This window comes from Triticum aestivum, chromosome 6D, assembly GCF_018294505.1.
Source record: "Triticum aestivum cultivar Chinese Spring chromosome 6D, IWGSC CS RefSeq v2.1, whole genome shotgun sequence".
NCBI lineage: Eukaryota > Viridiplantae > Streptophyta > Magnoliopsida > Poales > Poaceae > Triticum > Triticum aestivum.
The window spans coordinates 458,117,043-458,142,393 of record NC_057811.1 but is presented as its reverse complement, the minus strand read 5'-3'; the positions used below and the strand labels follow the sequence as shown (position 1 = coordinate 458,142,393).

The window sequence follows — 25,351 nt, the reverse complement described above, 5'->3', positions numbered from 1 at the left end:
TACGATCGTTGGTAATAAATGAAAACAAAGATATAATACTCTTTCCTTACAACTTCAAGTGAGTGTTACTGTCTTGTGCATATTCGGTTTCCCTTATTAGTCCAGGTTATAGTAATGTAATTGATGACTTATGCATGCGTGTGCAGCTTCCATTATATTCTCCTAGAGATTAAGCTTGAGCAGGGAGTAGTAACCGTCTTATACTCGAGACAAAAAGATCCCCAGGACTATGCGGACATGACTCAAATGCTCGAGAAGTAAGTTAAATCGATCATTATCCACCATATCAGCAACTTTGTTCATTTCCTGATATCAAGTAATTGTGTTCTTTGTCTGGCAGGGTTTGGAGAAAATTCACCAAAAAAGCTCCGGGACTACCGAAGAAGCTGCAATTTAAACACCCGAAAGTAAGTACTATAGTAGCATGTTCCGCGCATCTCCTAGTGATTCAAGCGCTAGTTTCATCAATACCATTTAGCATGCTTGCTTATCAGTTTGATTGACCTCTATTTCTTGTAAAGTGGTTGTGGCAGGAACCCGGGAATAATTACTGTGGATACTACGTTTGCGAGTCCATCCGCTACACGACCTGTGAGCGGGGCTACTCTGACGAACAATATGAAGTGCGTAAGCAATAATATTCACAATTTTATTTTATTACCATCATTTGTGTTGAGTTTCATTTATTCATATATATATATATATATATATATATATATATATATATATATATATATATATGTATTGACCCCCTTCTTCAAATTAGATGTTTCGGAAGCGGGATGAACTCCTAGCACCAGATCGTATGCGAGCAATTCAAGAGGAATTGGCGGCATTCTTCCTTGACCACGTGATCGCTTAAGACGGAGAATACCATGTGGACCTTGACTTCGTATATAATTAGGAGATTATATTGTAAGAGATAATTATTGTATATATGTAGCCAGTAGTGTCGGATAGATATACGAGAACTTGTTGTTCGACCAATCTCTCGGAGAAGGAGAGGTGGTCGATATCACTTCTCTCTGTATGCATATGTTCATGACAATCTTCTGTTTCCTTTCATTTTCTTACTAGCTAGCGTGTCTAGTCCTCTCTATACGTATATAGTATGTAGCGTCGACCAAGCACGGAGATAAGAGAGGACACTTCTCTCTATTAATTAGCTAGCTAACACAATATATGAAACACCTAAATTAACCCCCCAAACCCCCACCCCCCCCCCCCCTTTAAAAAAAACCCCAGCCCCTGAAATGCTGACGCGTGGATGCCTATTGGTCCCGGTTAGTGCCTCCAACCGGGACCAAAGGCCCTCCTGCCTGGGCTCGCCGCACCGGCCACGTGGAGGCCCATCTGTCCCGGTTCGTGTAAGAACCGGTACTAAAGGGTTAGGGCATTAGTAACGACCCTTTAGTCCCGGTTCAAAAACCGGGACAAAAGGCCTTTACCAACCGGGACAATAGGCCCTTTTTCTACTAGTGATTCCCAGACCTGGCAACACATTCGTCGATGTTTCAACTAGATTTGAACTAACCCAATAAATTAAATGTAACCCGGATGATTTTTATATAAAGCGAAGAACATTCATCATATTTCGCATATTTTTAATTGTATTTGCGAGGACATACCAAATGTTTAAGGACATTGATTTTAGAATAATTCAAGATGTATAGTTGACATCCGAAGACTAAGCAATCGTACGAGACAATACACCGAGGTTTTTTTAACAAGATTCACCAGTATGGTTATATCCCTGGGTTCCTCCCCATTGATACCGGTACAATACTGCACACTGGCTACCCGGGCGTCGCACACACCGTCAGATGATTCCACTATATGCTTGTTTGTGTGTCTACCCTCATACTCCCTCCGTTTCATAATGTAGTGAATAGTATACTCCCTCCGTTTCATAATGTAATGAATAGTTTTTTTGAAAAGTCAAACACCACAAACTTTGACCAAGCTTATGGATAAAAACATTTACATCTTGAATGTCAAACATACATCAATAGAATCATCATAAGATATAGTTTCATAATTTATATTTTTGCTATTGCAGATATAAATAGTATTTCCTATAAACTACTAGGTCAAAGTTAGGCGCCGATGAACCAGTGGCCTGTGCAACCCATAATCTACTAACTCTGTGTTATCTACTACAGTAATATTATTGTGATCTCCTGAACCCGAGTATCTAATCTATTCGTCTGCGATATGTGATTGTTTCTGATGTTATGACCACACGAACAACTAGTACAAGTATATGGGTAGATACATGGTTGGTAGTTGGTACTAGTAGACAGCATAGAATTGGTGAACTGCACACAAGAGCAATGATCTCAGCTTCTCACACCACAAGAGACCCATCAGCATCAGCATTCGCCACCTTGCCCTTGCCCACCAACCGAGGGTAGCGAGCGAGCGTAGCAGGCGGCCTCCATGCAGCGTTCGAACGACGCCTCGCACTTGGCGGCGCACACTTCCAGGTCGTCGTCCGAGTCGTAGTCGAACGAGTCGTCCGCCATGCACGCCATTGTAGAACTCGTCCTCCGAGTCATCCTCGCCATTAAATTGTATCATCACGTCAACTGCCGGCGGTGCCTCCTCGTGGCCCTCCTCCGCCTTCCTCTTGGAGCCGCACCCCGGCTCCTTCCCCGCCTTGGCCTTGAGGGACGCCTGCTCCTGGTCCGCCTCCGCCTCCTCCTTGGCCTTGAGGATCGCCGCTTCCTTCTCCGGCTCCGCCCTGGTGGCCCTGACGAACGCCTCCGCCTGGAACGGGGTGAAGAGAAAACCCTCGTAGCCCATCGCTGGATCTCTCTCGCCGATCTCTCCTCGTGGGTTAGGGTTAGGATTAGTGTTGGGAATTTCTGTCCCCCTCTCTCGCTGGATTTTGTTGTTGTTGTTGAGAAACTCGCTCTCTCGCTGGACATGCTGGCTGTGCTTGCTCGGCCGCCGGCAATGTAGCTGGGTCATCTACAACCAATCGAGGACTACCCTGCGTCATTATTTTTCAGTCTGGTGGAGCGCCGCCGTCTTTATCTCCTGTTTTGGCGAGATTATAGTCTAAATGATCTCTATCACAACGAGCAAACGACCACAGAAGCGCGGCCATGGCAGTCTGTACGGCGACCACGCGGTACCTGTACTGCCGGCCGCTCCAGCTCTGCACCAACGAAAATCAGTTCATCGTTTCATCCCTTTTTTCGATCGGCGCCAAATTAAAAGAGGTTCAGTCTTGACTGCGGAATTATTGGATCATTGACGGAGGATGCGAGGCGGGCACGTCTTCAACGGTGGTGTGCGTGTGCGTAAGCTCGGGCACGATGGGCGCCAGCGGGCCGAACGACTCCGACGAGGGAACATGCACTTTCTTCTTGCCCCTCTGCTTTTTCCGCTTGTGCTTGGTCGCTCGTGGATGAGGCCTAGGACGCGGCCAGCACGGCAGGTGGTTCGGCCACCGGCGGGGGCGTCGCCATGGGATGCAGCACTGCGGGAGCCTCGGCTGGGGCGGCCGCCGGCATCCACGATTGGAGACACAACGCCCAGCGGTGTCGCGGGCCGACGAATCAAAACCCATCGGTGCTAGCACCCAGTCTCTTGGCGAGGAAGGATCGAAGGAGCAGGAAACAAAATTAATCAAAGATGATTGTAGGGTTTGGCCCACAGGGACACACGGCACTCATTTATTGGCCCTGCACAATAATCCCTGCTGGGAACCCTGCAGGTGAGCCGAACCCCGTCTCCGGACCGGCCTCTTCCATCATACCCGTTCATTGGGTTGCTCTAGGCTTGGCTGGGCCCTCAATCCCTATCTCTTCTTTCTTTTCTTTCGACAAGCTTATTGGCAGTATTCTCGAAAGAAAAAAAAACTACTACAAAGCATTTTGCCAGCGGCTCTTTTTCTGGCTGGATTTTGTTATTTCCGAAGGTTTCCATTGAAATACATTACAAAAAAAATATTTTTTGTGGGTTTCAAATAGCTTTCAGGAATTTGGGAAAAAATCCTTGATTTTTAAAATATTTAAAAGCCAAAAACCGGAATTTTAAAAACAATGTGAACTAAAAATGTTTGGTATTTATTTTTTCCTGAATTTAAAAAATGTTCATTAGTTTTCAAAAAAATTGTAAATTTTTCTAAGCGTTCATGGATTCAAAACAATCTAGGCTATGAAAGAATGTTCGTGGATTCAAAACAATGTTCCCAAATTTGAAATAATGTTCATGAATTAAGAAGACATGTTTTAGAAAAATATTATTTTGAAAAATACGTGTGGATCCAAAAAAATGTTTGAAAATTATAAAAAATCATTAATTAATTTCAAAGAATATTCATGATTTTAAAATAAAAAGGAAGGAAAATAAAATGAGAAAAATAAAAAAATAAGAATAAAAGTTGTTAAATCATAAAAGAAATCAGAAAATGAAATTTTCGCTCGAGGGAAGGTTCTCGAATCAAACCTTCCCAAAAATGATGAGAGAAAGAACAATGGGTCGGTCTACGAACGCGTGGGAGGATACCAGGATTGTCCAATAAAAAGGAAAAAACACTACAACTTGCAAACTTAGGTTGTCAGGTGTAAAAAACACCTGGTCTCCACCACTGAGTGCAACAGTTGACTTCGTTCCAGTGCCACCTTCTCGTCCGCATGCTAGGCTTGAGGAGTCGCTTAGGATGGTGCGGTTGATCCATGACGGTGATTCGTCGATACAGTGCTATAAACCATGGATGTGTGCATGATGTTCTAGGATTTTGTTGATGCAGAGCTCACTCGAGATATGAGCATGAGCTCTGAACCCGAAATGAGGCGGCGAATTCATGTGATGATGGAGCACACTAAGATTGGAGAAGTTCATAAACGCTACAACATGGGTGATCTGGATGGCACAAGGACATCTATGAGGGGCTCTTCAGAGTTCTTTACCAATGTGTTACTTCGTAACCTATTTTTGGACGAGCTAAAAGGAGATTAAGCAGGTAGAGATGGGATGTTAGGGTAGTTTCAAAGTGGGTGTGGTGTCTTGAAGACCAATGTGCGTGGTTCCGTATCTGAGATGGGAGTTCCTGGGTAACTTGGATCTGGTAAAACTTGTAGCCCTGGCGCGTTGCAAGGCATGAACATTAGCGGGTGATCCCTATATCAAAACGGCCACGTGGTGTCTTGAGGTGGTTCATAGTTTGCAGAGATATGATATTCTATCAGGGGTGAAGGATCTGAATGCTCATGATACATGCATTTTGCATCATTATTTCATAAATATGAATTGCTAATCTATTATGAACATCAATGATCTTTGCTACAATTCATTGTTATGTCCATTGCATTTACATATTTCCATCTGGAGGAGACCAAAACACTGATTGCCGAAAAATGGAGAAAACGACACTCCTAGGCTCGAGGAGAAATCCATCGAATATACGTTGTTGATAGATGAGGAATAATGAATCGGGAGCCAGAGGGACTCACCTAGGGGACCCCCAAGACCTAAGGAAGGACCGCATGGCAAGGCCATGTGGGGGCCACCAGATCTGCATTATGTTTTACTTTCGAGGTTAGCACCCTTTCATCCTCCACAGACATGCCATTTTTCACGTATTTATTGAGCCAGTCGCCGCCATGAAGCCCTAGTTTCTCTCCAGAAGGGCTTATCGTTCTTATTTGGCACCTTGGGCCGAGGGAATTCGTTGTCATCATCATCATCACGACCACCAACATGAAGGCATCATTGGGAGCATCTTCACCCACACCGTCCCATCTCCATGTCCATTGTCATCCATATGCAGTTGGTGTAGATCAATCACTGTGATCACTTCCCAATGTTCACTACTCCCTTTGTTCCAAAATATAAGGTGCATAAATTTCCGTGAAAACCAAAGGTATGTATGTATGACCAAGATTATAGAATGAAATATCAACATCCTCATTCAAAATAAAGAAACACGAAAATACTTTTCATGATGGTTCTAATGATACAAATGTGGTATTCTAGATATTAATACTTTTCTTTTCTAAAAACTTGGTCAAACATGCACAAGTTCGATTTAAAAAAAAACCAATACACCTTATATTTTGGAACGTGGGTAGAATATTTTGTGTTTCTTTGGTCAAAGACTTATACTTTTAAAATTGCAATCATTCATATTCATATATGCCATTAATCGTGCTTACGATGATGACTTCTGAGCAGCTGCATACATCAATTTAGAGCTACTTTTGTGAAATGAGTTGCGCCCGTATGGTCAGGTTTCTTGCCATGGAACTAACAAACCCGAGTTTAAGTTTTTGAAGCATATGTGTGAGTTGCTCTTGCTTCTGCACGGGTTGAATTGAAGTTTGAGCTAACCAACTCGCACTTATCATGCTTAAGATCAAGACGTATTGATGAGTGGCGCTATAAATTGTGATCTTGTTTCGGTGGAGTCTGTAATATTTACGTGGTCGAGTTTTTTGAAGCATGTGTTTGATAGCTCTGCTTTGTTGTGAGCATGTAGTCTGGAGCCACCTGATGGCAGTGGCTCGGGATGTTTTGGATTTCACTAGCTGGCGTAGTGCTATTTTTGGTGGAAAGGATCAAATCTAGTATAAAAGTTCACCATAAGTACAAAACATTTCAAACATAATAAAAATTACATCAAGATTTCAAGACCACCGAATGACCACAACTGTCGACGAAACGTGCTGTTGTTGTCATCCCCCTACTGGAGCCAGCTTGACCTTGTTGATGGTAGCCTGAAAGTTTTCGTGCCCGCCCCCCTAAGGGCTAGCGCCGTGGAGCCACAGTTGTGGTCGTCGAACTCTTGCATAGATCTGAATCACTTGACATCAAATCTCAGCAAATGACGAGAAACCATAACATCATCGCCCCAAGTAGACGACAGGAATCTATACCGAAGCTCCGTCAAGTACATCCAAATGTACAAACTCGATGGGGATCAAAGCCCGTAAGACAAACTCAAAGAAGAAATGCCACAATCCGCCCGAGCGCCGCACCTGCGAGGATTAAAAAACTGTAACCTAACTACTAACCGGAGCAGAGGCACCGGGATTCCCCTCTCCGCTGCCGGCCGCCGGAGTGACATGTAGAGGGGAGGCGAATGCACAGACTCGTCAGTGAAGTCTGGAGGAGAAAATTTGCTATAACCTAAGATAGAAACTACAACATGTTGCTTTGATCTTTCTTTTTGGGTTAATATTTGTAACAAACTTACGTGGCAGCTTCTTTATTCAAAAAATTGACGAGGCAATTCGTTGCTTTATTTTTTGTTCTTTTGACATACAAGAGGGAGAAAAACAAGTCATATGGTAGAAAATGAGGCGCATAAAGCTAAGCCTGCCCAAGTAAGCCGCCTCAAGCCATGCATCCTCGTCGCCCTGGGAAAATGCTATTTGGCGACACCCTCCGGTTTTGTGAAGTTTTCGCCTGTTTATGTTACCCCTAAAAAAAGATTGCTTCTGTTTTCTCGTTCTGTTTTTCTCGCGTTGTATCTAGTTTTTATTTTTACAATTTAAAAGTTATGAAAATGTTATAAAAATTATGATCATTTTCAAACCCTTGAACGTTTTAAATTTGTGAATATTTCAAAAATATCTTGAACATTTTTTCATTCTAGATTTTTTAGTTCATGATTTCTTTTTAGATTCATGATTTTTTTTGTTTTGGTGGATACTTTTTAAATTCATGAATATATTTTTTCAAATCTGAGATATTTCATATTCTTAAATTCAAATCTACAAACAGTTTCAGATGTATATATTTCTAATCTGTAAAAAAGCGCAGAAGTTTAATTTTTTTTCCATAAACAGTGGGTGCTGGTTTTTGTCTAAACCACTAACGGGAGCAACTAATTAGAGGGTTTTCCGTAGGGAAACCCAACAGTCACTTTTGGTGGGCTTGGAGTGTATCAAGTGGTGTGTCCAGCCGCCACCTCGTGTCGCGCTGGTACCCCTCAAACAAAAAAATGTGTCGTGCACTGGTGCACCCTTGGGATTTTAGTTTTGTTTTCTGCATGTGTTTTTTGGGTTCTTTTATGGGTTTTGGTGATTTTCCTTTTGTATTTTCTGAAAGCAGGGCTTGTGCTTCTCATAAGAGAAAGCATATTTGTGCTTTCGCGAGAAGCATAACTTGTGCCCTTTCGAAAAGGGAACAACATAACTGTGCTTTTTGAAAAAGAAAAAAATATACTTAGCCTGTGCTTCCACGAGAAGCATATTGTGTTTCTCAAAAACGGAAAAAGCACAATAGATGCTTTTCAAAAAGGGGAAAACATAACTATGCTTATAAAATTTAAATGAAAAAAGCACAATTGTGCTTCCGGCTTCCTGTTTTTTCCTTTATCTTTCTTTTCCCATTTGTTTTCAATTTTGGATATTTTTTGTGTTTTTTCTATTTTTTTTAAAAGGTTCATCGTAACCTATTAATACGGGATTTATTTTTGAAGATCTCAATGCGAAAATCCAATGACGAAGATCTCAATGTGTTTTTTCTTTTCGGATCATGCGGAGCTGTTGGGCCACGGCCCGCTCAACACGCCTGCGGGCGCTGTAGCTCCCATCGGCGGTCGGCGCTCCCGTCGTCCTCCACGTCGCCGTCCTTCCTCCGTCTCTCCAAGCTTGTTTTTGCTTCTTTATATCTGCACTCCGCGACCTCTCGTGCGCCGGAGTGAACTGGGACCAGCTGGAGATAGGGTCCAGGGGGCCGATGGTGGCCGGCGAGCACCGGCGCCGGCAACGGGAGTGATGGAGGAGGCGGAGGGACAGGCGCCGTTGTGGACAGCGCGCGCGCGGCGGAGCGGGCTGGGGCAGGCGCCGCCTGTCTCTCGGGCTCGGGTAAGAACTACCTGGACTGTAGCACAGTCTGTACTACACTGAGATATATTCAGTCCCACATCGCCGATTTAAGTGATTTCCACTGCTGTATAGTACTCCCTCCATCCGAAAAAGCTTGTTCCTTAAATGGATGTATCTAGCATCAAGTTAGTGCTAAATACATCCATTTAAGAAACAAGTTTGGGACAAGTTTTTTCAGACGGAGGGAGTACAAATCTGCCTCCATACTGGTATCATCACCTAGCAGAAGTGGAAGATACCTGGAATGCTATTGTTCCACATTAGGGGATCGTTTTCTCCATGCATCGATGCTCCTGATTTTTTAAACTTGGAGTATATGTCCCTCTGCACTAGCATCTGGTGTGATGCAATGGATGACAATCGTAGCTTCTCAGAGAGGATTTGAAACCACACATGATGATTCTCATGGCGCTGTCCGTGAGTTGCATGTCAGACATTTGTTTTGTGATCGACCCAGTGCCTTCTCCAGATATCACAACTGTTTAGGATCCTTTGAATTGCTCTGACCATGTATGTTGCCATCTTGGACCTCTTTGATGATTTTTCAGTTTGAGCCGTCCGTTATTAACTCGCATGCTATTCATAGAGTTACACAAGTACAGTAGAATATTGCAATACTGGTGGATCGCAGAAAACTCTGTTTCACATACCAAGTGTTCTCTGGCCATTTGCTCTATGACTGTGTAAACAACTAAACAACAACCTTACTAATGTCGCTAGGGCATATCATAACTGTCGCAGCCCGCACTGTAGTTTCTCTCTACAATCCCAGCTAGTGCGTAAATGCCTAAATGGGTTGGTTAAATCTGTAGATGATATGTGGCAGCACGACATAGGTTGATTGGCATGCCCTTTTCCGTGTACATGTTTGCTTTTACAAAAGTATATAGCCTTTAAATTGATGAAATCCTATGTTTTCAGCCCACATACTTGCACGTGATTGGTGTAACGTTGTGGATAAACCAAAGGCATATGTATGCGTCCTCAGAACTTTGTTATTGGTGAACATATTCTTACACCATCTTCAGGCACCGAGTCGCCAATCAAGGTAATGCTTGTTTTTGTAATTTGGATGTGTTGAATTCCTTTCTGGGCCATAGATCAGAACAACCTTTCTTGGGACTCAGAGGATAGATGCCTAAGGATTCGTTTTTTTTTTTTTTTTGGACAGGATTGTGCTACAAGTGTGAAGTGATAATTTTACTGTTTTGAGCACTGAAGCTGACAGGATTGAAATTTTGACAACTCAATTTCAATCTGTCTACATATATCACCAGGTAATAGAGGATCCCAAACAAATGCAAGATGTGCACGAGAAACAAATAAATAAATATTCAGATTCACGAAGAATAAGCAATCACAAAACATTTTATGAAGAAACCACATAACTATGACATTTAAATATTACAGACTTTATAGCTCTGCGGCTCAGGTGAGCCTCCTATTATAAACTCTTTATTCAGATGGCACTTATCATTCTACCAGACCTATCAATCTTGTTCATGAAGCAACAAATCTAGCTATCGAAGGTAAGAACGTACGTACATGCCTTGTGCAATATAAGTAAGCACTCTGAGCACCATCAAACATAGTGCTCATCTTCCTCCTGAAATGCTTGACATTGTGCCAACACTCTTTGATGAAGGATATGACATGATGTATGAATCGAACCCTTCATTTTGCATCAAGGCTAGTGCTTGGAAGCTCTGGTGTGCTGGTAGCTGTGGTGGTTCAATATGCCCATCTAGGTATTGGATCACTTGCCGCATGCTAGGCCTTGCACATGCAAATGGGTGTGAGCAGAGTAGTCCTAGCTTCAGTGCCAGATGTGCCTCGCTGACATTGTACTGCCCTTTAAGCCTTATATCTATTGCATCATCTAGTGATCCTTGTTGCACATGCTCAAGCGCCCAATCAACTAACATGACCTGCTCATCTTGTGTGCTCTGCATGATAGGTCTTTGTCCACAAGTGACCTCCAGAATAAATACACCAAAGGCAAATACGTCGGTAAGAGGAGTACCCTTGCCCGTGCGTGCTAGCTCCGGAGCAATGTATCCAATGGTGCCAACGACACGAGTAGTTTCTTGCTCAACACCATGATCATACAACCTTGCTAGACCGAAATCACCCAACCGTGCATTCAACTCATCATCGAGGAGCACATTGCTTGCCTTGATGTCTCGGTGGACGACCACTTTCTCCCACTCCTCGTGGAGATAAATCAATGCAGATGCAATGCCCCTGATGATCCAAATCCTTTGGTCCCAACTTAATGTGGAGTTGTCCACTTCACCATACAAGTACTTATCGAGGCTTCCTTTGGGCATGTACTCATACACTAACAGGAGCTCACCTTGACGCCTGCAGTAGCCAAGTAAGTGCACAAGATTTGGATTCTGAAGGCGGCCAATGCTGACAATTTCTGCTATGAATTCCTTCATGCCTTGCCTGGAGTCATGCGACACCCTCTTTACAGCTACCATTAGTTTGGACCTTGACAGCTCTCCTCTGTATACTCTTCCAAATCCTCCGGTCCCTAGGAGGTTTTTGTTGTCAAATCCTTCTGTTGCACGGAACAAATCCTTGTACGAGAAGCGGTGTGGGCCGTATTCGACCTCCCAGTCGTCACGTACTTCTGCATACCTGAAATGCCTCCGCACAAGTAGGGAAACAACGGCAGCCACAGACAGGATGAGTGCTGCCGTTGCTAGTGGTAGAATGATCTCCAATACCCAGAGACGACGTCGACCACCCTTGCTACGAGGACCAAGGGGTAGTTTTGGCAGCATGGTGAGATTGATAGCTGGAGCAGGACTGTTCATGCCAAAACTCCAACCGAGCACATAGTGCTTCGTTATCTTGCCTTCTGCAGATGAGAAGCCGATGTATGCCACATCTGTGAGCACGCTTGAGAGGTTGTAGTTGGCTGATACTATTGGTCTTGTAGGTTTGGCCATGCCGAGAGGAGCCATGGTGGCGTCGATCTGCATCTTCTCTCCATGGTAGTCCACCCAGACCTGCATCACCTCTTGGCTATCGAGACTCAAACTCTGGAAGGTGCCATTCTTGTCATGGTAGAAACCGGCATCATGGGATTGTATGGAGCGGAGACTGTTGATGTCAATGCCAACATGGTTGTCATTCATGTCTTGGAGCTCCCAGTTCTGGAAGGTGTCTAGCTCGATTGCGAAGATGTGGTTTGTCTGATTGCCATCATTCTGATTGCTGAGAAGGCCCAAGTACTGCATCCGCATCGCCGTGGACAAATTCTTGCTCGGCGCAATGAACATGGCGATGCCATTGCTGCTCAAGTCCTTGTAGATGGAGACCATGGCGAAGACGAATGAGACGCAGAAGGACTGTACAGCCCCATTGGACAAATTGTGGAAGCGCAGCGGATCAGGGTAGAAGGCACGCCCCATGCTCCTGGACGTGCCATTGGTAAGCATAAGCAACCCGTTGGGTGTGACCGAGGCCGCACCGTCGAGGGTGAGGCTAGTGTTGGAAAAGCCGGAGTAGCTGAACTGGTGCTCATCGGCGGCGACGAAGGGTGGTGCCACGCTGAGGCCAAGAGAGAGTAGTAGCTTGAATAGCAGAAAGGAGAGATGCTTTATGCCAGACATGGTCATGAGCATGGGCATAAGCAGGTGCACGTATGAATGTTTTTATAGTTGGGCAACGCCGGACTTCTTACTCTACTCGCCCATTTATCAGTCGGAGGACTCTCAGCATTGCATATAGTTTTCTCACGAGTCACGACCGGTATGCCTTTCTTTTTGTTAGGTTAGCTCTAGACCAGAGCTTTGATCCAGCTTTATCTGTCTAAGCTAATGTGTGGTGGTTTTGCTTGCGTCACAGACAAAAACATTGATTTAGATTAACTTGAACATCGATGTGCGAGCAACCTTTCTGTAGTCTTCTGTCATGTAAACTTTGTCAACCAGACAAAAAGTATTACGTTGAAATGAAAGATGGACAAGAACTGAATAGGAAACTTGATGCACATAATTCCATGCGTGGATGCGGTGCATGATCTAAGACGGTGTGTAGTATTCTCTGGCTGTGACTTTTGGTGACTAACTGGGATGATGGGAAACTGGCAGCTCACACTTCTCAGTGCCAAGTCCAGACGATCTCCATCAACATTCCTAATCTTCTGATGTTCGTGTTGAAATTTGTTATGCCGACAGCAATGGCAGAACCGCAGAATATCTCAATCTACTTTTTCTAAGTATTATGTGTAGTAATTAAATTTACATCATCAGACTTAAAAGTAAACAGGTACACCTAAAGATGGACTGTTCATCGCAAAATTTTCTACATTCTACACCCATTGTTTTTTTTTTCTACACCCATTGTTGACCGTTACCTATCGGCGCTTTTCTAAATATACATCTTGAAATTTTGGTATAGCAAATCCTAAAGAACAGTATTGGATCCAGACAAATTTTTCGCACCATCTTGTTAGAAGCTGACAGTTTCTTTGGGTCGATTTTTACTGCACAGAATACTAGAAAAGGTTGATTGAGATCCTCTGCCACGGCATAAACAAATTTCAGCACAAACATCAGAAGATTAGGAAAGGTCGATGGAACTCTGAAGCGTGAGCTGCCAATTTCCTGTCATCCCAAGGTAATCGTCAGAAGTCACATTTATCGCATATTGTTCACCCACGCACGAAATTATGCATCAAGTTTATTTTTCAGTTCTTGTCCATCTTTAAAATTCAACGGCATACTTTCAGTCCGGTTGTCCTAGTTTATACATGATAAATGACTATAAAAGTTTGTCCGTATTTTTTTTAAGGCAACTAGTAGTCTAATGCAACACAACAGCTATAGAACGTAGCACAGAAGCAAAGAAAGAGAACAGGAAATGAGCTATACGTAGTGACATCCTCAAGCCTTATACTTAGCACCAACACCATGGACACAACCCGAGAAGCAGGAATAGTGTTGTTGGATTAATTAAAAGGTATCCTGATGTCGAGAAAAACAAAGAGAAAATGTCACCCCCTTACCCAACGATCACTCTTCACCTCACAGGACTAGGAGAATCGCAGCCCTGTCGAAGAGCAGCCCGTTGCCATTGCCGCGTCTGATCGTTTACAGTGCATGATCCAAGACAGTGTGTAGTAATACTCTCGGGTTGTGACTTCTAATTGGTGACTTAACTTGGGATGGTGATGGGAAACTGGCAGCTCACACTTCAGAGTGCCAAGTCCAGACGGTCTCCACCAACCTTCCTAATTTCTGTTGTTTGTGTTGAAATTTGTTATGCCGTTACAGCAACGGCAGATGATCTTCTAAGTATTCTTTGTAATAAATTTGGACCATTCAGACTTAAAAAGTAAACAGGTACTCCCTCCGTTCCAAAATAGACGACTCAACTTTGTACTAACTTAAAATAGTATAAAGTTGGGTTATCTATTTTAGAATGGAGGGAGTACATCTAAAGATGGACTGTTAGATGCAAATTTTTCAACATTCTACACCCATTGTTGACCGTTACCTATCAGCGCTTTTTTCAAATACGTATTGGAAATTTGCTGTTGAAAATCCTACAGAACAGTATTGCGTCCTGACAAATTTTCCGCACCATCTTGTTAGAATCTGACGGTTTCTTACGGTAGATTTTTACTGCACGGAATACTAGAAAAGGTTGACTGAGATCCTCTGCCATTGATGTAACGGCATAATAAATTTCAGCATGAACAGCAGAAAATTAGGAAGGTTGATGTAACTCTGGAGCGAAGCTGCCAATTTCCTGTCATCCCAAAGTAATAGTAAGAGAAGTCATATTTAGAGCGCATTGTTCATCCACGCGTGGAATTATGCATCAAGTTTATTTTTGGGTTCTTGTCCATCTTTAAAATTCAACGGTATACTTTCTGTCTGGTTGTCCCAGTTTACATGATATAAAGTGACTATAGAAGTTTGTCCGTAATTTTATAAGGCAAATAGTAATCAAATACTGTACAACACAATGGAAAACAGAGAAAAATATAATGAGCTATACGTGGTGACATCCCCAAGCCTTATAATTAGCACCCAACACCATGGGGGAACAGCCCGAGAAGCAGGAATGAGTGTTGTTGGATTAGTCAAAAGGCATCCCGATGTGGAGAAAAACGAAGGGAAAAGGCCTGGAAATACCCTTGTCAAGTGATCACTCTTTACCTTGCAGAACTAGGAGAGTCGCAACCGCTGTCGAAGGGCACCCCATCGCCGCCGCCGTTTTCCGTGAGGATCCTGGTGCTGTGTCCGAGACCACCCTCCGCCGCAAGCAAGGACCCCGTCGCTGCCATCAGCCGCACGGGCTTCGCTCGGCTTTGTCCTTCAATGATGGCAGAAGGGGAGAGTAGTGGTGGTGGCTAGCGTTTGCGTCGCCTCCTGGGTCGTCATCATGAGAGTGGCATGGGGCCTTGTCTTGCGGCCGTCTTTATGTTTAACTCCGGCACATTAATTTCTATGCTAATACACCAATATTTTTGTCTGTGATGCAAGCAAACTACCACACACCCTTAGCTTAGACATTAGATAGATAGCTCTCTTCTAGGGTTTTTAAAAGATTATGTTCCTCTACAAAAGCATTGACAGATAATGACCACCTTATGCATGTTGAAAAATAGTACATAGAATGGGCGCAGGGTGTTGAAAAATAGCAGCATAGACATGGAAGGGAGCTTGATGTAATTATAAAGCACGCTGCTGTGTGTAACCTTAAACGAAGTTGCAGAGTTGCAATGGGCAATGAAACACCTCATGGATCGAGCATACTACTTGTTGAGTAGTTGCAACTTCCAAGCCACAAACAACCTCCGGCGATGACCAATATGAAGCGTGTGTCATTCCTTCCACCCCTCCTCCTTCCCCTATTTGGCCTTGCCTTCGCAACCTTTGCCGCCGGCGATGACCAGTTCATCTTCTCCGGCTTCACACAATCCAGCCTAGCCCTTGACGGCGGTGCCGTGGTCACACAAGGAGGCCTCCTTGATATGTCCAACGGCACAAACAATATCAAAAGCCATGCTCTTTACCCTACTCCTTTGCGCTTCCGCAATTCATCCGGTGGTAAAGTGCAATCATTCTCGGCCACCATCGTCTTTTGTATCGTCGGCGCATACCCTGGCGTGAGCGCTAATGGCCTGGCCTTCTTCATCGCTCCAAGCAAGAATTTCTCGGATGCACAGCTGACGCAGTACTTTGGGATCCTGAAACCGAACAACAATGACAACCTCTTTGTTATCGAGGTTGACACCTTCCAGAACCCCGACATGCAAGACATCAACGACAACCACATCGGCATCGACATCAACAGCGTTTTGTCCTTGCAATCTCACGAGGCTGGCTTCTATGAGGACTCTAGTGGCGTCTTCAAGAACTTGACGCTGAATGCTCAAATAGAGCTGCAGCTGTGGGTGGACTATGAGGAGGAGGAAACAAGGATCAATGTGACCTTGGCTCCACTTCATATGGGAAAACCCTCGAGGCCACTGTTGTCCGCAGCCTATGACCTCTCAGCCGTGCTTACAGACACGGCGTATATTGGTTTCTCATCCACGGCTGAAATTATGAACACCCGTCATTATGTTCTTGGATGGAGCTTTGGCATGAACGGTCAAGCAGCTCCGTCCATTGACATCTCCAAGCTTCCAAAGGTGCCTCGTCTACGACAAAGGGCCCAGTCCAAGCTCTTGGCGATCATCCTCCCCATAGCCACTGCAGCACTGATAATCTCTGTCGGCACCGTTGTCATTCTGATGGTGCGAAGAAGACGAAGGTATAGTGAGGTGCGCGAGGATTGGGAGGGCGAGTTCGGTCCACACCGATTCTCGTACAAGGATTTATTCCAGGCCACACAAGGATTTAAGAGCAAGAACCTAGTTGGAGCAGGAGGGTTCGGGGAGGTTTACAAAGGGGTGCTTCGGTTGTCCAAGAAGGAGATCGCGGTCAAGAAGATGTCCCATGAGTCAAGACAAGGGATGAAGGAGTTCATCACCGAGGTTGTCAGCATCGGCAAGCTGCGACATCGCAACCTAGTGCAGCTACTTGGTTACTGCAGGCGGAAAGGTGAGCTGATGTTGGTGTACGACTACATGTCAAATGGCAGCCTCGACAAATACATACACTATCAAGAGGACGACAAGCCCACCTTAAATTGGGCTCAGAGGTTTCAGGTCATCAAGGGTATCGCTACCGGCTTGCTCTACCTCCACGAGAAGTGGGAGAAAGTCGTGATCCACCGAGACATCAAGGCAAGCAACGTCCTCCTCGACGATGAGATGAACGGCCGGCTCGGTGACTTCGGCCTTGCCCGGTTATATGATCATGGCGCCGATCCACAGAGCACACACATGGTGGGCACGATGGGGTACCTTGCCCCCGAGCTAGTGCGCACAGGCAAGGCGTCCCCTCGCACCGACGTGTATGCCTTCGGCATGTTTCTTCTCGAAGTTACATGCGGGCAAAAGCCTATGAAGCAAGATGCAGAGGGAAATCAGGTTTTCTTGGTCGACTGGGTCCTGGAGCACTGGAACAACCGGCTGCTTAGCAAGACGGTGGACGCACGGCTCCAGGGCGACTACGGCGTTGACGAAGCGTGCCTCGTGCTGAAGATAGGACTTCTGTGCATGCACCCCTTTCCTGGTTCAAGGCCAAGCATGCGAGAAGTCACGCAGTACCTCGACGGCGAGACCCCGCTGCCGGAGCTGAAGACGACGCAGCTGAGCGTGGACATGCAGGGGTTGATGCAGGACAACGGATTCAACACTTCTGTCATGTCTTATCCCCAGCTGATGTCCAGCTTTGGGGCAGTGTCCGACCTCTCTGGAGGACGATGATATTCATGGTGTTTGTGATTGTTCTCTTCTAGGATGCTCTAGCTTGGCATACGAGTATGATCAATTAGATGCTCACGTATCTCTGCACTTATGCTCATAATTCTTCGCATCTATTTTCCGCTAGAGATGAATTTACTATTGCCTGATGTTTTTTAGAGGAACTGTCTTATTTTGAGGAATTTGAGAGGAATCCATCCTTATGGAAAATGCATGTGATCCTGTTTAAAAAAACATATTTATCAGAAATTGAAGATATTTGTGTGTGTACATTGGGTAATTATGTGAGCAGTATTTGTTTTTTGCGGGTAAGTGGTATTAAATTTCCGTGCCCACTTCTACTCATTTATTTTTTGCGGGTAAGTGGTATTAATGTTAGTGGAAAAATCAAACAAATGGAATATGAAAAGAAAATTGTCTTATGACATTTCTAATGATATTTATTTCGTATTCTAAATTTAGGAAAAAAATCTATAAATTTAGTCAAAGTTTATGAAATTTGACTTTGCAAAAAATCTATACGCAATACATTATGAGACGGTGGGAGTACTATTTTACTACATTGTTCTAAAATTACTATAGTTTGTACACTTACTAAAAATGTGAACTGTTTATTATGAGTGTAGACGTTTAGAATAGTGTGTGCATGCACCCGAGTGATGAAATCTTTTAGAGAAATTGTGATGATATGCTTAATAAGGGGATATTATTCCTTAACTTTGTTTATTTTCATGGTAAAATTATTATGGATTTCTATGTCATATTTTCATGCTAATATTTATTATGAATTCCGAAATAAAAATTATTCCGGAATCTTTACATTGTTTGCTGAAATCACTACCAGGTGCGGGTAAGGGGGAAATCATCTTCTCAATCGCCATGACGGTCAGCTGACGGAAGTGGCAACTTTGTACATAGTGCAGAATTTCAGAGTGAGGCGTTTCGGTGCTCAGGCTCATCTGCACCCGGTCAGGAACAAAATCAGAACAAGTACTAGAAAAATTCAAAAAATTCCAAATGATTTGTCTTTTTTATAGACCTCGGATTTGTCTTTTTTGACGAGAGTTGTTTAGATGTCCAAATGATTTGAAAATTGGATCGAACCTCAAGCATATCTACCACACACACAAAATTTGGAATTGTTTGAATTTTTCTTTAATTTGTTTTGATTTTTTTCGTCGGGATGGGTGCAGCTGAGCCCGGGCTCAGAAGTGGATTACCGAGAATTCCAGTGCTATATTGAAGGGAAATGTTGAGTGACATCTGAACATACGCCAATTTTTTAGTCTCACAGTTATGACACGATAGAAAATAAATTGACGGCGTATGCATATGTCCATCACAGTTGTGAATCTTCACCGCATCTGCAGGTGCTCAGTCTCCTTGCTTCCTTTTGCAGATAGATTCATGAGCCTACAACGCACTTGTCCACAATAACCTGTTGGAAATCTCTAGAGTAGGGCTATGTTGTCTCCTGAGTACCCATTAACGTGTACCAGATTACAGATTACCTGGAGCAAGCCACCCCCGTGGCCGCCGCTCCTGCCATGCTTTACACAACCGTAATTGCCACCGTTACCGCCGGCCATGCCACTCATTTTCCTCGCCGTGATCTTCAAACCAAAGCACAAGAAAAGCTGCCTTGCTGCGTTTGCCAGCCTTAAACCCAAGCGTTTGACTTTGCGAAAAGCAAACCTTCACTAGCAAGCACACCATGGAGACGGCGACCCCTTCCTGGCCCTATATAAACTGGTCTTCCTCCGCCGTGCCGTTGCACCAAGAGAGTCAGACCAGATGCGAAATCACGGTTAAGACCATAGGCAAAATCACACGAGAGTGCGACCAGAGGCGAAAGCACAAGAAACCAAAGGTGAAATCCATGGAGGCCACCACCTCGCCGACCCATCTCCTGCAGCACTGCTCCGGCAGCGATGAGCTGGGACGGTCTATGAGGGTGTACTCCGCTGCGACCGGGAAGGTGCCGTTTGGGTGGGAGGACGAGCCGGGGAAGCCCAAGAGCCCGCCGAGGGAGGGCGCCCTCCCGCCGTTGTGCCCTTCCCCGGCGATGCAGAGCGCACGGCTCACAGATAAAGATAGGCGGCGGCGACAGAGTCTCAAGCGCCGGGCGGATCAAGGCGGCTTTGAAGGGTGCCTGCCGGTGAAGTTCCAGCTGGGGAGAGCCATGAGGAGGTGGGACATCGTTTGCTACTTCAGAGGAGAATGATGAATGATTCTCCAGGGGCAAACATTTACCTAGTGGAAATCAAACTATTCCTGTAAATTAACCATCTGTAAGGAATAATGACTTCTTTTTTGCCATGTTGCACCGATGATTCACCGCCATAGATCAATCCAATTTAGCACACAGAAACAGGTAAAATCACACGGTTGTCCTATGAAAACAATGGTACAGCAGATACGTAGAACAGCATTATGATCTTCATAACTGTAATAATGATGCGGACACATTTGCATCATCACAAGTTCCATTCCATGTGGTGCATGCCTGAAAAACATACTAAGATAGAAGCACAAATGTAAGCGCAGGCAATAGAGAGGCAGGTGAAATATACAAACATTGCTCTTGACGCTCACCAAATTATGTGCAGAAACATCATGTAATTTTCTAAACCACATTTCCAAAAACACGCCACCAATATCTTTCCCTGGAATGTCGACAGAGCAAATGATGAAAACGAGAACTACATGTCTCAGTCTGCAAAGTTTGGCAAAGTAACTAGCCATCAAGGTTATACATGCTTGGTAGACAGTAGAAGCTCAATCCTTGCTATGGCCAGCAAAGAAGTCTAGTAATCAACCGCAAGTTTGCATTCCAGCAACGAGGTATACTGCAGTGATACATGATCCTGCAAAAGGACATACATTTCCATTAGCTAACCTGAAAATGAACAGTACTCCTTAACAATGTGCGCATAGTTACAGCACATATCCATGAGTTTGACAATTTTCTGAGTGAGCTAATTTGTAGGAGTACAACTAATAAATAGTCCACATATTACCGGCGCAAAATCCATTCACAGCATCAATCAGATCTAATACCATAAATAATCAACAGAAGCAACTTCAAAATAAATTACTTACAGACAGTGGACTTACATATATTCATTTGGACAAATCAGTACGATGAAGATAAGGATGTGGATGGGGAAGTGGCGCCATGAAGCTAATTGCTTGGAATTGCCGAGGCATGGATAGGGGTCTCGGCAGTGAAAAAATGGGAATATCTTACCAATCTAATGTGCTCCACTAATGCTCAGGTAACCTACATTTAAGAAATCAAATCTTCTAACGTTAATTCGGCTAATCTGTTAACTGTTTCAATGTTCATAGTATAGTACTTTCAGAGGGGGGGGGGGGGGGGGGGGGGCTCGGCTCAGGAGGTGTATGGCCCATGTGGAATGATGATGCCCAAGGTTGATGTTCATACTTCTAGTTTCCGTGGAATATTACCTTCAGCTGTAAGAAAAGGTACTAATGGTTTATAAGGCTGTAAAGTGAGCACCACCCGCTCCGACGCCTAAGCGCCTAAAGCGGGCATATTTCTAAGGCGCTGCCAGGGCGCTTTATAAACAATGGCTACTAAGGTGGAGTTTGCGCTAGTTTGCATCTACAGTGCTCCCCACCACCATCAGACTAGTAAGATCTGGGATCAAATTGCCTCTTTTGTGTATGATAACTTAGGCAAGCCTATCTTATACTCCCTCCGTCCCAAAATAAGTGTCTCAACTTTATACTAACTTTAACTTTATACTAAAGTTGAGACCTTATTTTGGGACGGAGGGAGTATATGGGAGATCACAAACATTCTCTATGATGTAGGCAAAAGCTCTCCTAATGTTAATATATACCGTATGCGTGCTTTTTGTGCCCTTGTTAATCATTGTGGTCAATTGATTTAATTTTTAGTGGTCCTACCTATACTTGGACTAACAGGTGTTACTCTTCAAAACCTATTTATGAACTTCTAGACAGGTGCTTGGTTAATGCTGAATGGTGTGGTTTCTTCCCTAACACTAATGTTTATAATCTTCTATCATCATCAGTGCTCATACCCCTATTTTGGTGTCTACTGATGCTAATTTTCGCAAGCCCAAAAGGAGATACAAGTTTGAAAATTCGTGGTCTATACAAATAATTTTTAGTCTCGTGCTAAATCTGTCTGGAGATGTAATGCTCACAAGCTTTGGGGATTCCTGGTCCCATTGGGATTCTTATCGGACTTTTTTACACAAATTATATCTGAATCATACTGTACGATCTCAACAAAATATGAAAAAATCAATCAATGTAATAACAAGCTAGAAGTACAGAGCCCAATACAGAAAGCAATCAAACTGGGTTGTGTTCAGGAACAACTTACAAAAAGAAATGATAATAGATTCAAGGCAAGTGAAGGTTTGCAAACATCAGACATGCTGTCACGCGATTGCTCGGAATTAGTTAAAACTTAAAACATCTCATTTCCTATAGCCAGATACCCAGTATAGCAATTTAACATAACCTTGTCAGTGACAAATAAGTGAAAAGAGCACCATCATCTCCCGGATCTGAAGGACTTTAGACCTTGTCAGGGGCGGAGCCAGGATTTGAGTATAGGGGGGCCAAGGCAAGTAGATAAAAAGAATCTAATGAAGAAGATAATCATCAAGAACAAGGTTAAGAACTTCCACATCGGCTTCATTGAAAATTTCAATACGTTGAAAACTCGAAGCAACCAGCTTAGAAAACAACATAATCTTAAAACTGTTTGTTGGCGTTTTTTCTAATCATAGTAGCTAAATTTTGATCTTAGAATTTAGGTATATTGTATACGTTCGACATAGGAATTTTTTTGCCTCACCAATAGAAACTCGTACAAACTAATTTGCATCACGATAATTTTTAAGACGCACACAAGATTTGAATACTTGGTAGCATCTCAAATCACACACAAAAAAATGACTAAAATCTGATATAATATCAAGATGAGAACTGGGAGAGATTGGTGTATATTGTGATGTGTTGACCTTGGCTAATTCAAGGCTGGATCAGTGAAGTAGGCTGCATCGCCGACTACGCGTATGAATCAGATGATGAGCAGCAGAGCAGGGAGCCAGGGAGAGTAGAGGCAGACGGACGGCAAGGGCACAGGGCGGCGGCGGCAGCGTGCCTAATCCCAGGTACACGCTAATCACAGGAGAACGTGGCTTCCAGGAGACTAGAGCGGAGGCTAACTGGCCAACAATCTGGACGGTAGTGGGCTTTTACATGGGCTCTTTTATTCCTTTTTCCAGAATACACGTTAAGATAGAGGGGGCCAAGTACGTGTGCGCGTGCGATTATATCGCTAGTTACGTATACCTGCTTCATGTTCGCTCGATCGTTTGGGGGAGGGGGGGCAGGCCCCTGCTCATCCCCCCTGGCTCCGCCACTGGACCTTGTACAAGTACAATGCAAGGTTGCTTAGGAGAGGTGCTTAGAAAAATAAACCGGCTTTTTTTAAGCACCGGTGCTTATTTGTAGAGGGCAGACGCTTAATTAGGCACCCCTCCTGTAGAGCTAAGTACTGTTGCTTAAGAAAAAACTCGGTTTATTTTACAAAGCACATCCTTAAGCACCTTGCATTGTACAAGGCCTTAGTAAGTCTCTAAAACGTCTTATATTTATGAACAGAGGGAGTACCTGATTAGTAGGATTTCAACTACAGAGAAACAACAAAATGGTTTTGTGGCTGAATTTTTGGAAAGCAGACATGTTTCGTAAATTTTTGACAGGTGAAGCAAACAGTAGGTCAGAGCGATAAGCAAACCGTAATGAAGATAGTCTACAAACAGAAAATGCTGAACTACTAGAAACGTTGGGATTCAATCAAATAGATGAACAAGATAAGAACTATGGTGTTAACTTCAAAGTATATGCCCAAGATGTTATCTTCTATGGCTCTACAATTTCTAACCCTACTAGCCGCATTTATAGTACCCGAAAGAGAGGACAGTAAACAGACATTTAACATAAGAGTCAGAAAGCAAGCATTTACATGGTGCAACCCCATTCAGTAAAGAGTCAGGATTAGATAATTATACGGTGCCCGTCACTGTCAATTTGAGCTGTGCACTTGTTCTAGCTCAGTTCTAGCATGCTGCTCGATAACTTTTCTAGATAAAGAGCTCTATTTTCTTTGCCACGGTGAAGTAAAGATCTCTAGCACAATAGCACAATTCAAAATTCACAAACAGCGGAACAGGTTTAGGATAGTTACACTCCACGCATATTCAACAGATCTGCGGTACATGCGTTTCGATATTATTCAGATTAGGCCGTAATTTCCCAGCAAGCAAATGAGGAACTGAAACCAGTTAAGAGTTTGAAACAGAAGAGAGCAAGGAAATATGAAGCCTACCTCCTCAGCGGTTGACCTCGGGCGGCAGGGGACGGTTGAACCCGCCCCTGCGGTTCATGTACTGCCGCGGCTGGCGCTTGGTGACGGCGCGCACGCCGCTGACGTCGGCGCCGGGGACGTACTTGCCCTTGGTGGAGTCGAACCCGACGGGGATCCCCATCATCTTCATCATCTCCAGCTCCTCCGCGTCCACGTCCCCGTCGCCCACCGGGGCGGCCGCCTCCTCGGCGGCCTTGGGGGGATCCGGCTTCCTGTCCTCCTTCGAGTCGGCGACGGGCGACCCCTCGCGGCGGCGCTTGTGGCGGCCGGCGTCGGGGGAGCGTGACCGGTGGGGGTGGGAGTGGGAGTGGGAGCGGCGGCGGCGGGCGCGGTCCCTGTCGGCCGAGGGGGAGCGGGAGCGCGAGCGCTTGCGGGCGCGGCGGTAGTCCCGGTCCCGGTCCCGCTCCTTGTCCTGGCCGCGGTCCCGGTCCCGGTGGCGGTCGACGTCGCGGTCCCGGTCGCGGTGGCGGTCGGCGTCGTGGTCGCGCTCCCGCGGCTGGTCGTAGCCGCCGCGCTCGCGGGGCCTCTCCCTGTCGCGGCGGCGGTCGGACATTTGTTCGGCGAGGGGGAGGGGAGCGGGGATTTGGGCGAGCTAGGGCTTGCTCCTTTGGCTAACCGAGCCCAGCCGCTCGTCGGGGTTTTCCAAAGAAAAAGAAAAAGAAAAGGGCGGTGTCGCGTGCGGCCGACTCTTTTTTTTTAGGATCAATGCCGCTTTATATTCATTAAACGTAGCTAGGGATCTCATCAGAGAGAACCTGAAGAATAGACTTCGGTGGAACAGCCCACCAAACATTACAAACCTCATCTCCTAAACCTATTTTAGCTAATTTATCCGCGGCACCATTCGCTTCTCGCTTCGTCCACGTGACCTTCACCTGCAGGAACTGGTTAAGCAACTGCTTGATCTCTTCAATGCTAGGCCCCAAAGCCGAGAGGTCTTGGTGTCACGTGCGGCCGACTTTGGGGAATTCATTTTGGGACAATTACATTCGAGCTTGGGGGCCAGATGGGCCACCGTGGCACGGCCTGGCCTAAACAGGACAGGCACGGTACGGCCTACCAAAGGCTGCCCGCCGGCCCGTCTGAGTTTGGGCTGTTTTGGGGGCTAATATAAGTAGCTTAAGGAGCTCCTATTTAGCGCGGTGCATTGTCACAAAAAAAAATTAGCGCGGTGCATTGTCACAAAAAAAATTAGCGCGGTGCATGCTAGCGAATAAGCCAACA

The 25,351-nt window shown here is 44.8% G+C and overlaps 3 protein-coding genes and 1 long non-coding RNA gene across 8 annotated transcripts; 2 read left to right on the top strand and 2 right to left on the bottom strand.

The window, feature by feature from the left end:
• Positions 1 to 8,530: 8,530 nt before the first annotated feature.
• Positions 8,531 to 10,133, top strand: LOC123145865 (uncharacterized). Its single transcript, XR_006472488.1, has 3 exons — positions 8,531 to 8,825; positions 9,768 to 9,894; positions 10,018 to 10,133. It is a non-coding gene; the product is annotated as an uncharacterized lncRNA (long non-coding RNA).
• A 308-nt stretch (positions 10,134 to 10,441) lies between these two features.
• On the bottom strand, positions 10,442 to 12,472 carry LOC123145862 (L-type lectin-domain containing receptor kinase SIT2-like). Its single transcript, XM_044565369.1, has one exon. The coding sequence runs from the start codon at positions 12,470 to 12,472 to the stop codon at positions 10,442 to 10,444; it is 2,031 nt and encodes a 676-aa protein (XP_044421304.1).
• A 3,188-nt stretch (positions 12,473 to 15,660) lies between these two features.
• Positions 15,661 to 17,691, top strand: LOC123141988 (L-type lectin-domain containing receptor kinase SIT2-like). The gene has a single exon (XM_044561023.1). It carries the CDS (start codon positions 15,676 to 15,678, stop codon positions 17,689 to 17,691), a length of 2,016 nt encoding a protein of 671 aa, XP_044416958.1. The 5' UTR covers positions 15,661 to 15,675.
• A 2,254-nt stretch (positions 17,692 to 19,945) lies between these two features.
• LOC123145861 (U4/U6.U5 small nuclear ribonucleoprotein 27 kDa protein) lies at positions 19,946 to 24,784 on the bottom strand. Of its 5 annotated transcripts, none has more exons than XR_006472486.1 (4): positions 24,089 to 24,784; positions 20,445 to 20,555; positions 20,284 to 20,354; positions 19,946 to 20,206 (listed from the first exon to the last, which is right to left on the bottom strand). XR_006472486.1 is itself a non-coding variant. In XM_044565367.1 (2 exons), the coding sequence occupies exon 1, from the start codon at positions 24,678 to 24,680 to the stop codon at positions 24,093 to 24,095; it is 588 nt and encodes a 195-aa protein (XP_044421302.1). In that variant the 5' UTR covers positions 24,681 to 24,783; the 3' UTR covers positions 20,257 to 20,555; positions 24,089 to 24,092. The 5 variants fall into 5 exon arrangements, 1 of the variants encoding a protein (XP_044421302.1); XR_006472487.1 differs by having other exon boundaries at positions 19,946 to 20,194; XR_006472484.1 differs by having other exon boundaries at positions 20,284 to 20,555; positions 24,089 to 24,783.
• Between the last annotated feature and the right edge of the window lie 567 nt (positions 24,785 to 25,351).